We start from the raw sequence: 15162 nt of genomic DNA, 5'->3' as shown, positions 1-15162 counted from the left end.
GATTTTTTTTTTCATTTCTGTGAAGAATGTCATTGGTATTTTGATTGGAATTGTATGAATCTTACATCGCTTTGGGTAGTATAGTCATTTTAATAGTATAAATTCTTCCAATTCATGGCCAGGCACAGTGGCTCACACCTGTAATCTCAGCACTTTGGGAGGCCAAGGTGGGCTGATCACTTGAGCCCAGGAGTTTGAGACTGGCCTGGGCATCATAGTGAGATGCTGTCTCTACAAAAATTAAAAACATTATAATAGCTAGGCACGGTGGCATATTCCTGCAGTCTCAACTACTTGGAAGGCTAAGGCAGAAGGATCCCTTGAGCCTGGGAGTTCAAGGTTGCAGTGAGGCATGATTGTGCCACTGCATTCCAGCCTGAGCAACAGAACAAGACCTTAATTAGTGAATCAGTCAGTCAGTCATCTATTCTTCCGGTTCATGAACATGGGGTGTCTTTTCAGTTTGTTTGTGTCGTCTTCAATTGCTTTAATCAGTATTTTGTAGTTTTCATTGTAGAGATTCTTTACCTTGTTGGTTAAATTTATTCCTAGGTATTATTTTTCACAGCTATTGTAAATAGGATTACTTTCTTGATTTATTTTTCAGATAGTTTGTTGTTGGTGTGTAGAAATGCTAGTGATTCTAGGCTGGTCGCGGTGACCCACGCCTGTAAACCCAGCACTTTGGGAGGCTGAGGCAGGCAGATCACGAGGTCAGGAGATCGAGACCATCCTGGCGAACACTGTGAAACCCTGTAAATTAGCTGGGCATAGTGGCGGGCGCGTATAGTCCCAGCTACTCAGAGGCTGACGCAGGAGAATGGCGTGAACCCGGGGGACAGAGTTTGCTACTGATTCTTAATGTTGATCTTGCAACTTAACTGAATTGATCAGTTTTTGGGTGGTGTCTTCAGATTTCTCTCTCTCTCTCTTTTTTTTTCTCGTTGAGACAGGGTCTTACTCTGTTGCCCAAGCTGGAGTGCAGTGGCATGATCTCAGCTCACTGCAACATCTGTCTCCCAGGCTCAAGCAGTCCTCCCACTTCAGCTCCTTGAGTAGCTGGGACTATAGGCATGTGTCACCGCTCCTGGCTAATTTTTGTATGTTTTGTAGAGACAGGATCTCACTCCGTTGCCCCAGCTGGTTTCGAACTCCTGGGCTCATGTGATCTGCCCGCCTTGGCTTCCCGAAGTGCTGGGATTACAGGCATGAGCCACTGCACCTGGCCAGGTTGTTCTATGTATAAGACTATATTGTATGCAGAGAGACAACTTGACTTCCTCCGTTCCAATTTGGACGCCATTTATTTGTTTCTGTTGTCTTATTTCTCTGACTAGGACTTCCAGTACTATGTTGAAAAGAGTGGTGAGAGTGGACATTCTTGTCTTGTTCCAGGTCTTAGTATGATGTTAGCTGTGGGTTTGTCATGTGTGGACTTTATTGTGTTGACGTATGTTCCTTCTATACCTAATTTGTCTAGAGTTTCATCATGAAAGAATGTTGACTGTATTAGTCCATTTTCATACTGCTAATAAAGACATACCTGGGTAATTTATAAAGAAAAAGGGGTTTAATGGACTCACAGTTCCACATGGTTGGGGAGGCCTCACAATCATGGTGGAAGGCAAAGGAGGAGCAAAGGCATGTCTTACGTGGTAGTAGGCAAGAGAGCCTGTGCAGGGGTACTGCCCTTTATTTTCTGGGAACTGGATTTATTTTCGTAAATTGTGAACATAATAAATACATTGCATATCCCTGGCAAAATTATTGGTCCTGGTTTTATACCTACTGAGGTTGAAAAATAAAATGTCACATTATGATCAGCTATAAAATTATAGATTCATTTGGTGTGGGAAGTAATTTCATTATAAATACAATTTTATTTTTATTAAACTTACATTTTCTAATATAAGTTGTATTTATCTAAACCTGAAGGAGGATTGTATCGTAATGGTGAATACTTGATAATATATTCTTAAGAAAGGTTGCATGTGATTTAAAACTATTTTCATATGGATAATACATTTAGAGGGCTCAAAAGTCAGGTGTATTTCAACATATTCCCTTCCTACTGTTTTCCTCTATCTGTCCAGCAATACTACCATGAAGAGGAAACCATTGTTACCAATTTCTTAAGAATCCTTTTACAATTTTTTATGCCTGTACGAGCAAATACGAATGTGTTTCTCTTTTCTCCTGAAATGGCAGCATTCTATGCTTATGTTACTTTTTTCACTTAAATTTTCAAATATTTTCTTTTTTTTTTGAGATGGAGTCTCACTCTGTCGCCCAGGCTGGAGTGCAGTGGCACGATCTCGGCTCACTGCAAGGTCTGCCTCCCGGGTTCACACCATTCTCCTGCCTCAGCCTTCTGATTAGCTGGGACACAGGCACCAGCCACCACGCCCGGCTAATTTTTTTTTTTGTATTTTTTTTTTTTTTTGAGACGGGGTCTTGCGCTGTGTCACCCAGGCTGGAGTGCAGTGGCGCGATCTCGGCTCACTGCAAGCTCCGTCTCCCAGGTTCACGCCATTCTCCTGCCTCAGCCTCCGAGTAGCTGGGACTACAGGCGCCCGCCACCACGCCCGGCTAGTTTTTTTTTGTATTTTTAGTAGAGACGGGGTTTCACCATGTTAGCCAGGATGGTCTCGATCTCCTGACCTCGTGATCCACCCGCCTCGGCCTCCCAAAGTGCTGGGATTACAGGCTTGAGCCACCGCGCGCGGCCTTTTTTTTGTATTTTTAGTAGAGATGGGGTTTCACCGTGTTAGCCAGGATGATCTTGATCTCCTAACCTCATGATCCACCCACCTTGGCCTCCCAAAGTGCTGGGATTACAGGCGTGAGCCACCGCGCCTGGCCTCAAATATTTTCATATCACTATATTGTTTTTTCTTCCTTGTTTAAGAGCTACGTGACATTCATTCATGGGTATTATATATACACCATTCTTTATTAACTAATATCTGATGTTTCTGATCTCATTACAAATAGTGCTCCAGTGAGTAACCTTGCACACATATCATGTCACACATATGAAAGTGTATATTGTAGGCCAGGGCTTCTCAGCCTCTGCACTATTGACATTTTGGGTCAGATAATTCTTTGTGGTGGGGAAAGTCCTCTCCATTGTAGGATGTTTTGTAGCTTCCCTGCCTCCACCCACTGGATGCAAATATCATCCTTCTCCGCCTTCCACTTAAGACAACCAAAAATGTTTCTAGACATTGCCACATGTCCCCTGGGGAGTAAAGCGCCTTTCTGTCAAGACCCCCTGTGTATACCTTTCTAGAATATTAATTTTTGAAAGTGGAATTGCTAGGTCAAAGGTTATATATGTTTGAAATTTTGATGGACACTGTCAAATGCTTTGTATAGGAGTTTAACTTTTGTTAAAAACGTCTGTGATGTTAAACACTAGTCTTTACTACAATGAGATGGCTGATAGGCTTCATTTACCATAAGAAGACATGTTTTGTCAGATCTAATTATGTCAAAGGCAGGCCAGTGATGGCCAGTAAATGTAGCACTTTATTTTTCCAACTTTTTAAATGGTGGTATTTCAAAAAAAACAGAAAAGTTGAAAGAATTTTATAGTGAACACCTGTATGCCCATTACCTAGATTCTGTAGTTAAAATTTACTTAGTAACTCTTTAAAAAACCTACTAACTAAACTTCACTTTATTTGGTTTGACTGGTTTTTCCATAATGTCCTTCGTTCCGTGATCCCATCCAGGATGCTACGTTAGATTTGGTCGCCATGTTTCCTTAGGCTCCCCTTGGCTGTGGTAGTTTCTCAGACTTTCCTCGTTTTTTATGACTTTGACGATTTTGAAGAGTACTGGTCAGGTATTCTGTAGGACACCCTTATACTGGAATTCGACTGATGTTTTTCTCATGGTTAGACTGAGGTTATTGGTTTTAGGGAGGAAGACCACAGGCCGAGGTGCCATTTTTGTCACATATCAAGGGTATACACTATCAACATGATTTTGTTGTCTTTAAGTATGTTGTCTTAAGTCTGTTTAATGTTTTTTTAATTAAAAAAAATTAAATTGTCAGATAATTCATGGAGTACATAGTGATGTGATACATACAATGCATGGTGATGAGCTCTGTAACTAGCATGTCTATTGTATCAAACATTTTTGTGTGTGTGTGTGTGTGTGTGTGTGTTGGGAACATTCAGTAGCCTCCTATAGCTACTTGAAACTACGTATTATTGTTATCTGTAAAACACTGGAGCTTCCTCCTCCTATCTAGCTCCTTTTGTATCCTTTAACAAATGTCCCTATTGCCTCCTTTCCCCTGCGCTTCCCAGCCTCTAGTATCTTCTGCTCTACTCTTTATTTCTATTAAATAAACTGTTTTTTAGCTTCCACATGAGAACATGTGGTGTTTAACTTTCTGTTCCTGGCTTATTTCACTTAACATAATGTCCTCCAGTTTCATCCATGTTGCTGCAAATGACAGGATTTCACAGTTTTTATGGCTGGATAATACTCTGTTGTGTATATATTCTCCATTTTCTTTCTCCATCTGTTGTACACCTAGGTTGATTCCATATCTTGGCTATTGTGAATAGTATTTAACACTGTTATGAAGGAATACCTCAGTCTGGGTAATTTATAAAAGAAAGAGGTTTATTTGGCTCACAGTTCTGCAGGCTGTACAAGAACCATGGCACTGGCTTCTGCTCAGGGAGCTGACGTGTACAGAGATCACATGGTGAGATTGGAAGAAGGTGGGTGTGCCAGGCTTTTTGTAACAATCAGCTATCAGGGAAACTCTGGTAGGAACTAATAACAATGAGAACTCAGTCTCCCCGTCAAGGGAGGGCATTAATCTATGAGGCATCCGCCCCCATGACCCACATACCTGCTATTAGGCCCCACCTCCAACACTGGAATCAAATGTCAACATGAGATTTGGAGGAGACAAACTATAGCACTGATGACGTAGATTTTAATCACTGGAAAGGCTGTGTTTGCCAGGTTTCTGCATTGTGCATTACTGCCTCCTTTCCACATTGTACTCTTGAGAAACAAGTAGCCAGGTAAGGCTCTGTTCAAGGTAGGGAGGAGGTAGCACTTAGATTTACAACATTTAAACATTTTGCATTTTCTGACTCTTTTTTTTTTTTTTCTTTGAGATTGGGTCTTGCTCTGTTACCTAGGCTGGAGTGCAGTGGTGTGATCATAGCTCACTGTAACCTTGAACTCCTTGGCTCAAGAGATTCTCCCATCTCAGCCTTCCAAGCAGCTATAACTACAGATGCATACCACCATGACTGACTGACTAAATTTTTTTTGTATGTGTGGAGATGGGGTCTTGCTCTGTTGCCCAGGCTGATCTTGAACTCCTGTCCTCAAGTGATCCTCTTGCCTTGGTCTCCCAAAGTGCTGGGATTACAGGCATGAGCCATCATGCCTGGCCTCTGGCTAGTTTGAAATGTGAGAGTGATGATGGTTTACCGGTCTTCTTTCCAGCTGGCTGAAGTCTAATTAATTCCTATTGATGTTCATTGTGTATTTTCTGTCAGAGCTCACAACACTTAGATGCTTCCTTGTGGACCCGCTGAGGAGCTGGGTCAGGCCTTGCCATTTGCTGTCTGGGCCTGTGTGGTCAAGACAACCCAGCTTCTAGGCAACCAGGGCCCCCTTGCCTCACGGATGGGTTATGTTCGGTAGAATAGAGAATGTCCAGCTTTAGCAATATTTATCCAACATCTTGTTTTTGGTACCTGATAGGTGCTCAGTAAATATTTCAGTGAATGAATATGCAACACTTAGCTATATACAGATGTTCCTTGACTTGTAATGGGGGTATGCCCTGATAAAACCGTTGTGAGTTGAAATCATTAAGCTGAAAATGCATTTAATACACCTATCCTCCTCGCCTACCTTGAATGACTTCAGAACACTTATTTAGCCTAGTTGGGCAAAATCACTAAATACAAGGCCTATTTTATAATAAGGTGTTGACTATCTCATGTTACTTTTTAAATACTGCACTAAAAGTAAAAAGCAGAATGGTTTCATATCATTGTAAAGTCTAAAAATATAAGTTGAATCATTGTAAGTCAGGGGCAGTCTATTAATTTTGAACTTATAAAAATGATATTTTGTATAGATCCTATTATACAGCTTTCAGAGTCAGAGGATCTTGGTTAAAATTTCAGATGTGTTACTGTCACTACTCTTGCCATGTTACCTCACCACACTGTCTGCTGTTACAAGGGGAAGCCCCCTTTCTTCATGGAGCTCCAGCCGTGCCTCCTGGGTTTCATGTCTCATCTTTCTTACCTTCTTAGGAACCTCATCTGATCTGCTGTTTCCCCCTCCCCATTGTTACCATTAATGTATCTTTCTCTGCTGTCCTTTTCTTGTTCACATTGAAACATAACTGAAGCTCTTTCGCCTTTGCCAACACCCACCTTAGGTCTCAGGCTGCTCTCCAGCCTTTTCTGGCCTGTGGACTCTCACATTCTTTACTTTTCTAGCTCCCACAGGCAATTCATTTATTGCAGGGTGGTGTCCCCTGTTCCCACTCAGACTGCACCTGCCAGGGTCCCTAATGACCTCCTTGTCGTTAGGAGAGCTCAGCCCTAAACTTACCTGGCCTTTCTGCAATATTTGACACTGTTGGCCACTTTGATTCTTGAAACTGACCCTCTCTTCAGGTTCTGTGGTGCCCTCCTGTTTTTTTCTGTTACCAACTGTGGCTGTTTCCTTTCAGTGTCCTTTGGAGAATCCTTTTCATCCTTTATATTCAGCTTCTGAAAAAATCGTGAAGGAGGCCGAGTGCAGTGGCTCATGCCTGTATTCCTAGCACTTTGGGAGGCCGAGGTGGGCGGATCACCTGAGGTCAGGTGTTCGAGACCAGCCTGACCAACACAGAGAAACCCCCTCTCTACTAAAAATACAAAATTAGCCGGGCATGGTGGCACATGCCTGTAATCCCAGCTACTTGGGAGGCTGAGGCAGGAGAATCGCTTGAATCCAGGTGGCAGAGGTTGTGGTGAGCCAAGATCGTGCCATTGCACTCTAGCCTGGGCAACAAGAGCAAAACTCCGTTTAAAAAAAAAAAAAAAAAATTGTGAAAGAACACCCTTAGAAAAAGGGTTACATAAAATGTAAATGTGTACTGTAGTGAAACTGCGAAATGAACATCCATGATCAACAACCCAGGTCCAGTAGTAGAGCATGTCCCCCGCCCCACCTGGACTCGCTGTGTGTCACTTTTTTTTTTTTTTTTTTTTTTTTTTTGAGACAGAACCTTGCTCTGTCACCCAGGCTGGAGAGCATTGGTGTGCTCTCGGCTCACTGCAGCCTCTGCCTCCCAGATTCAAGTGATTGTCCTGCTTCAGCCTTCCGAGTAGTTGGGATTATAGGCATACATTACCATGCCTGGCTAATTTTTGTATTTTTAGTAGAATCGGGGTTTCACCATGTTGGCCAGGCTAGTCTTGAGCTCCTGACCTCAGGTGATCCTCCTGCCTCGGCCTCCCAAAGTGCTGGGATTACAGACATGAGCCACTGCGCCTGACCTGCAGCATGTCACTTTTGGCCCTCACCTCTCCACCTTAGGGTGCAGCTTTACATAATCCAGTTTATCGCTTTGTTTTTCATCTTTAGGTCTTGAATCCACTTAAGATGGATTTTGTATTGACATGGGGTAAGAGGTCCTCCTCCTCCAATGTGAGTGCCTTGGCACCATTTATTTCCCCCTCTACTTGCGGCGCCCACTGTCTCATAGGCTGCATGTGCGGCGGATGTGCCAACTTCCCAGGCTTCGGCTTGGGACAGAAACACTGTCGCTGTGCCTTGCTGTGTGGACAGAGTCACACTGGCTGAGCACTTCTGTGAGAGGAATGGCAGAGCCCCTCCTTGACTCCATCTGTGTGAATTATCATGGTGCCCCCACCATGTCCCTATCCCTGTCCCCTGCCTCGCTTTTTGTCAGAGCATCTCCCCTGACATAGTGTACCTTGACTTACTGCTGTGCAGTGTAGGAAAGCAGAGGCACTGTCTCTCATGTTTCATCCCTATCGCAGCACACAGGAGGGGACGATTCAGCAAGTGGGTCAGTGGGCCAGCAACCGGTGTGCCTCATTGTTGTCTCAGGCCTGGCTTAGAGAAGCAGGCTGTGTTTGGTATCTTATCAGTGTGCTCAAAAAATATTCACTGGCTTGGAACTAAGTGAAATAACTTGTGAGTCAGTGCCATGCCTTTTACATGGCTTGTTTGTAGGAAAAAACTTCTAGATGAGTTTGGATGCCACTGTTGGTGTTTGTGAAAAGTATGCTTTTTTTTTTTTCCTATTTCTTTTTTGTGTAGTTGTGTTGTGACAAATATTATTATTTGGATAAAGAAGAAAACTAAGATAAAAGTTAAATATTATGGCTGGGCACAGTGGCTCCTGCCTGTAATCCCAGCACTTTGGGAGACTGAGGTGGGAGGATCACTTGAGGTCAGAAGTTTGAGACCAGCCTGGGCAACAAGGCTGTCTCTACTAAAAATGCAAAAATTAGCCGGGCATAGTGGTGGGTATTTGTAATCCCAGCTACTCAGGAGGCTGAGGCAGGAGAATCGCTTGAACCTGGGAGGCGGAGGTTGCAGTGAGCCGAGATCATGCCACCGCACTCTAGCCTGGGCAACACAGCAAGACTCCGCCTCAAAAAAGGGTTAAATATTAGGAATAGATTTATTAAACATGCTTTTTCAAAATTATTAATAAAAGTCAACTTTTATTTTATTTTTTTGAGACAAGGTTTCACTCTGTTGCCCAGGCTTGAGTGTAGTGGCGCGATCTCAGCTGATTGTAACCTCTGCCTCCCAGGATCGAGTGATTCTCCTGCCTTAGCCTCCCGAGTAGCTGGGATCACAGGTGTGTGTCACCACACCCGGCTAACTTTTGTATTTTTAGTAGACATGGGATTTTTACCATGTTGGCCAGGCTGGTCTTGAACTCCTGACCTCAAATGATCCACCTGGCTCGGCCTCCCAAAGTGCTAGGATTACAGGTGTGAGCCACCGTGCCCAGCGTAAAAGTCAACTTTTATAAATTATTTGGAAACTAGCTGACTTAATTTACTCTAAGTAAAAATTGGAAAAACAGTTTGCCTCTGTGATTGGCCTCTCTGATCACCTGAAGACTTCTTTTGATTTGTCCTCATCAAAATCAAATGCAATGTTTTGCACATAATATTTAACAAGTAAAATTATTAATTAAAAAAGCTTCTTACTGTGGGTGAAAAAAACCCAGGATTACTATAAAATAGACTTTTCAGAAATTCAGAGACATCTGTTGTGCTGGATACTGTAGAAAGATGCTTGTGTAGTTGTGGCCTCAGCTCCGGGAAAGCTGGACAGTCACACCCATAGTAAATTGGTAGCAGTAGAGTGGGGCACTGCTGAAAAGATACCCAAAATGTGGAAGCAACTTGTTACTCAGTAAAAAGGCGGATGATGGAACAGTTTGGAGGGACTAGAAGGAGATAGGAAAATGTGGGAAAGTTTGGAACTTCCTAGAGATTTGTTGAATGGCTTTGAACAAAATGCTGATAGTGATATGGAGAGTGAAATCCAGGCTGAGGTGGTTTCAGATGGAGATGAAGAACTTGTTGGAAACTGGAGTATAGGTGACTCTTGTTATGTTTTAGCAAAGAGACTGATGCCTTTTTGCCCTGCCCTAAAGATTTGTGGAAGTTTGAACTTGAACGAGATGATTTAGGGTATCTGATGGAAGAAATGTCTAAGCAGCAAAGCATTCAAGAGGTATCTTGGGTTCTGTTAAAGGCATTCAGTTTTAAAAGGGAAACAGAACAGAGCATAAAAGTTTGGAAAATTTGCAGCCTGACAATGCAATAGAAAAGAAAATCCCATTTTCTGAGAAGTTCAAGTCAGCTGCATAAATATGCATAAGTAATGAGGAGCCAAATGTTCATCCCCAAGACAATGGGGACGATATCTCCAGGGCATGTCAGAGGTCTTCACGGCAGCCCCTCCCATCATGGGCCTGGAGGCCTACGAGGAAAAAGTGGTTTCGTGGGTCGGGCTTAGGGCCCCTCTGCTGTGTGCAGCCTAGGGACTTGGTGCCCTGTCTCCCAGCTGCTCCAGCTGTGGCTGAAAGAGGCCAAGAAAGAGCTCATGCCATGGCTTCAGAGGGTACAAGCCTCAAGCCTTGGCAGCTCCCACATGTTGAGGCTGCGGGTGCACAGAAGTCAAGAATTGGGGTTTGGGAACCTCTGCCTAAATTTCAGAAGATGTGTGGTAATGCCTGGATGTCAGGGTAGAAGTTTGCGGCAGGGGCGGGGCTGTCATGGAGAACCTCTGCTAGAGCAGTGCAGAAGGGAAATGTGGGGTTCAAGCCTCCATGCAGAGCCCCACCTGGGGCACCACCTAATGGAGCTGTGAGAAGAGGGCCATTGTCTTCCAGACCCCGGAATAATAGATCCACCGACAGCTTGTACCATGCACCTGGAAAAGCCACAGACACTCAGTGCCAGCCCATGAAAGCAGCCAGGAGAGAGGTTGTACCCTGCAAAGCCACAGGGGTGGAGCTGCGCAAGACCGTGGGAACTCACCTCTTGCATCAGCGTGACCTGGATGTAAGACATAGAGTCAAAGAAGATCATTTTGGAGCTTTAAGATTTGACTAACCCGCTGGATTTTGGACTTGCTTGGGACCTGTGGCCCCTTTATTTTGGCCGATTTCTCACATTTGGAAGGCTGTGTTTACCCAATGCCTGTACCCCCATTGTATCTAGGAAGTAACTAACTTGCTTTGCGACTTGGCACTGTGGACTTTTGAGTTAATGCTGAAATGAGTAAAGACTTTGGGGGTACTGTTGGGAAGGCGTGATTGTGTTTTGAAATGTGAGGACATGAGATTTGAGAGGGGCCAGAGGCAGAATGATATGGTTTAGCTGTGTCCCCACCCGAATCTCATTTTGAATTTTCATCTGTTGTGGGGGGGACCCAGTGGGAGGTAATTGAATCATGGGGGCAGGTCCTTCCTGTGCTGTTCTTACGATAGTAAGTCTCATGAAATCTGATGGTTCTGTAAGGGAGAGTTTCCTTGTACAAGCTCTCTCTCTTTGCCTGCTGCCATCCATGTAAGATGTGACTTGCTCCTCCTTGCCTTCTGCCATGATTGTGAGGCTTCCCCAGCCATGTGGAACTGTAAGTCCAGTAAACCTCTTTCTTTTGTAAACTACCCAGTCTTGGGTATGTCTTTATCAGCAGCGTGAAGATGGACTAATGCACAGCCTGACTTGGGGAGTTTGCCGCTTGTGGTTGGTGCCCAGTATTTGGTAACAGTGCCTGAGGGGCAAGTTTACATTATCTGGTCTTGGTGTCTTTGCTTTAATGGACAAAATAGTCGAGGAATCCCTAAACCTTGGTAGACGGATACCTCATCATGTGGTAATGTTATCACCACACATTGGTAGATATGGATGTGATGTTATAGTTTTCTGGTACTTTTGATATACAAGGTAACTTTTCACACATGAAATCTTAGGGAAATCTTAGTGCTCTTTGAGGTAGGGTTTTGAAAGAGGGGAAGGGCACTGGCTTTGAGATCAGGAACTCCTCCTGGGTTCCATAGACCTTTGGTGTAACTTAATTGATGTCTTCAAAATAGACATCCTGCTGAACACACTGCCTGTGCATGTCTGGGCTCTCTGAGCCATTCTTGCTCTGGTGACTGGGCGAGGAAATTGATGAGTATGGTACTTCATGTGTCCGCTGTCCTGAGCAGTGCTTGGCACACAGCACGTGTTCAGACATTGCTGCTAATAAAAACCAAGAACTTTTATTTAGAGAGTTTGTTACAGTGTTGTACTAACAATGAGAGCCACTCCCATCCAACCCCGATTTTCTTCTGTAATCCTGTTTTGGTATTGTGACTTTTTTCTTTCACTATTTTTAGCTCTCTCCTCATCTCCTGGAGGAACCGGTGATAACTAAGGATATATATGAAGTTGCTATCTCTCTCATTCAGATGTTTGATGACTTGGATATGAAGGAGAATGGGTAAGAGACACTTCAGTTGGTAATGTACTTTAATGTATATGTGATTTAAAAAATTATTCATTTGGAAACTTTTTAGTGTTTTTATAAGAAGGTTATAACTATAGGTACTTTTTCAGAGTTACTGTACATATTTTAAAATCAGGTTAGTATTTCAGAATTTTTTAAATTGGAAATTTCTATTTTAAATAATTAAAGCCATGTTGAGTGCAGTTCCCAGCCTGGCAACAGAGCAAGACTCTGTCTCAAAAACAAAAACAAAAACAAACAAAAAACCTGTATATATATCGTATGATTGAGCCTTTACAGCACTAATTTTACTACATCTGTCTCCATAGTTTTGCCTTTTCCAGGATATCATGTAGTTGAAATTATGTAGTATGTATCCTTTTCATGTTGCCTTCTTCTACTTAGTAATATGTATTTAGCTCCCTTTATGTCTTTTCATAGCTTAGATAGCTCATTTATTTTTAGTGCCAAATTCCATTGTCTGGATGTACCACAGTTTGTTCATTCATCTTCCAGATTTCCTGCTATGTTCTGCTTTAGCTGTGTCCCATTAGTTTCTGATATGTTGTGTCTTCATTTTCATTCATCTCAGAGTATTTTCTGATTTCCGTTTTGATTTTTTCTTTGGTTTATTGCTTTTTAGGAGTGTGGTGTTTAATTTGCACATATTTGTGAATTTCTCCCTATTTTTCCTGTTATACATTTTGAATTTCATTCTATTGTGGTTGGAGAATTATTTCTGTTCTTTTAAATTTATTGAGGTTTGTTGTATGCCTAGCATGTAGACTGTTCTGGAGAATATTACATGTGCACTTGAGAATAATGTCACTCTGTTGTTGTTAGATGGAGTGTTCTATAAATGTCTTTTAGGTGTAGTTAACTTACTGTGTTGTTCAGGTCTTCTACTTCTTGATCTTCTGCCCGGTTGCTCTATATATTATCGAAAATGAGATAATGATATCCTCAACAATTGTTATTGAATTGCCTATTTCTTCAATCTTTTCTGTCAGTTTTTGCTTTATGTATTTTGGGTCTCTGTTGCTAGGTGCATATATGTTTATACCTGTTTTATCTTCCTGATTGATTCACCCATTTATCAGTATAAAATGCCCCTCTTATCTCTCATAACACTTAATTTTAAGACCTATTTTGTGTATTAGTATAGCTACTTCAGTTTTCTGTAGTTTGCTGTTTGCATGACACATATTTTTTCATTCTTTTACTTTCAGTCTACTTAGTGTCTTTGCATTTAAAGTGTATCTCCTGTAGACAACATATCCTGAGTGGGATCATATATATATATATTTTTGAGATGGAGTCTTGCTCTGTCACCAGGCTGTAGTGCAGTGGTGTGATCTCGGCCCACTGCAGCCTCCGCCTCCTGGGTTCAAGTGATTCTCCTGCCTCAGCCTCCCGAGTAGCTGGGACTACAGGCACCCGCCACCCTGCTCAGCTAAGTTTTGTATTTTTAGTAGACACGGGTTTCACTATGTTAGTCAGGATGGTCTTGATCTCTTGACCTCATGATCCACCCGCCTCGGCCTCCCAAAGTTCTGGGATTACAGGTATGACACCGTGCCCAGCCCCTATTTTTAAAATTAATCTAACAATCTCTGCCTTTTGATTCGGTTGTTTAATCCATTTACATTGTTTAATCCATTTACATTTAATTTTGTCACTGATATAGTTGAATTTATGTTGGCCATTTTGCTTTTTGCTTTCTGTGTGTCTCATATTCTTTTTGTTTCTCTGTTTCTCTTTTACTGCTTTCTTTTGCATTTAATACGTATTTTGCAATGTAGCATTTTACTTTTTTTTTTTTTTTTTGAGACAAGTTCTCACGGTGTTGAGCAGGCTGGGTACATGGAGTGATCATGGCTCACAGCAGCCTTGACCCCCTGGGCTCAATTGATCCTCCCACCTCAGCCTCGTGAGTAGCTGGGACTACAGGTGCTTGCCACCATGCCCTGCTAATTTTTGTATCCGGTTACTTTTAAAATCGCCTAAGGAGAAGGAAGGAGGCAAAATATGTATTTACAGTATCTTTTGTCATTACCTAATTACCTTTACCAGTTCTCTTTCTTCGTTCATGTGGATTTGAAATACTCTCTGGGGTCAGCTGTTTTCAGCACAAAAAACTTCCTTTAGTATTTCTAGTGAGGTGGGTCTGCTGCCAAAAAAAAATCTCTTTTTTTTTGTTTATCTGGGACAGTCCTTTTTTTTTTTTTTTTTTTTTGAGACGGAATTTCGCTCTTTTTGCCCAGGCTGGAGTGCAATGGTGCGATCTCAGCTCACCGCAACCTCCGCCTCCCAGGTTCAAGCGATTCTCTTGCCTCAGCCTCCTGAGTAGCTGGGATTACAGGCATGCACTACCATGCCTGGCTAATTTTGTATTTTTAGTAGAGACGGGGTTTCTCCTTGTTGGTCAGGCTGGTCTTGAACTCCTGACCTCAGGTGATCCACCCGCCTTGGCCTCCCAAAGTGCTGGGATTACAGGTGTGAGCCACTGCGCCTGGCCAAGGGACAATCTTTATTTAGTCTTCATTATTGAGAGTTTTACTGAATATAGGAATCTTGATTGACAATTCTGTCTTCCAGCACTCTGAATATGTCATCCCACTGCCTTCTGGCTTCCATTGTTTCTGCTGAGAATTCAGCTGTTAATCTTATTGGGGTTTTCTTTGTGTGTGGCATGTCATTTTTCTCTTGCTACTTTCAAGATTTCACCTTGTCCTTGAATTTCATTATGGCTTTTATGACTTCCTGTAGGACTGGCACAATAACTGAGCCTTTAATGGGCATTTCATCTTTCTTTTAAGCCAACTGCTTTTGGATGCATGGTAATACCATTGAATTTCGTGAGTCCATTGACCACTAAACTGAGTTCCTTGGCAGGAGGCCATGCTGTGCAGGAAATAATGGAAGTGAGAAAGGCATCTTTAGGTCCATGGATGGGGGTACGACAGAAGCTTTAGGTGCAGAGAAGGCAGATCTGAATCCAGAATTGGATCTGTGTCTATTTCCATGAAGGTAAATCAGTATCTCCTTCATGATGGAATCAACCTATCTTCAGCTGGCTGGACTGGTCCCCCAGGGAATTGTGCCATATTTGGG

At 42.7% G+C, this 15162-nt stretch overlaps 1 protein-coding gene across 4 annotated transcripts in view; it reads left to right on the top strand.

Moving 5' to 3' along the window:
* TDRD9 (tudor domain containing 9) overlaps window positions 1-15162 on the top strand; it is a 126756-nt gene that overhangs the window by 46407 nt on the left and 65187 nt on the right. For all 4 annotated transcript variants that reach the window (XM_031667775.1, XM_031667777.1, XM_031667778.1 and 1 more), the window contains one exon: window positions 11939-12042. In XM_031667775.1, the coding sequence (XP_031523635.1) occupies window positions 11939-12042 (104 nt within the window). The remainder of the gene's footprint in view (window positions 1-11938; window positions 12043-15162) is intronic.

Source organism: Papio anubis, chromosome 7 (assembly GCF_008728515.1).
Source record: "Papio anubis isolate 15944 chromosome 7, Panubis1.0, whole genome shotgun sequence".
Lineage (NCBI taxonomy): Eukaryota > Metazoa > Chordata > Mammalia > Primates > Cercopithecidae > Papio > Papio anubis.
Note: the sequence above shows the minus strand (reverse complement) of the source record. Positions and strands in the feature narration are given on the sequence as shown.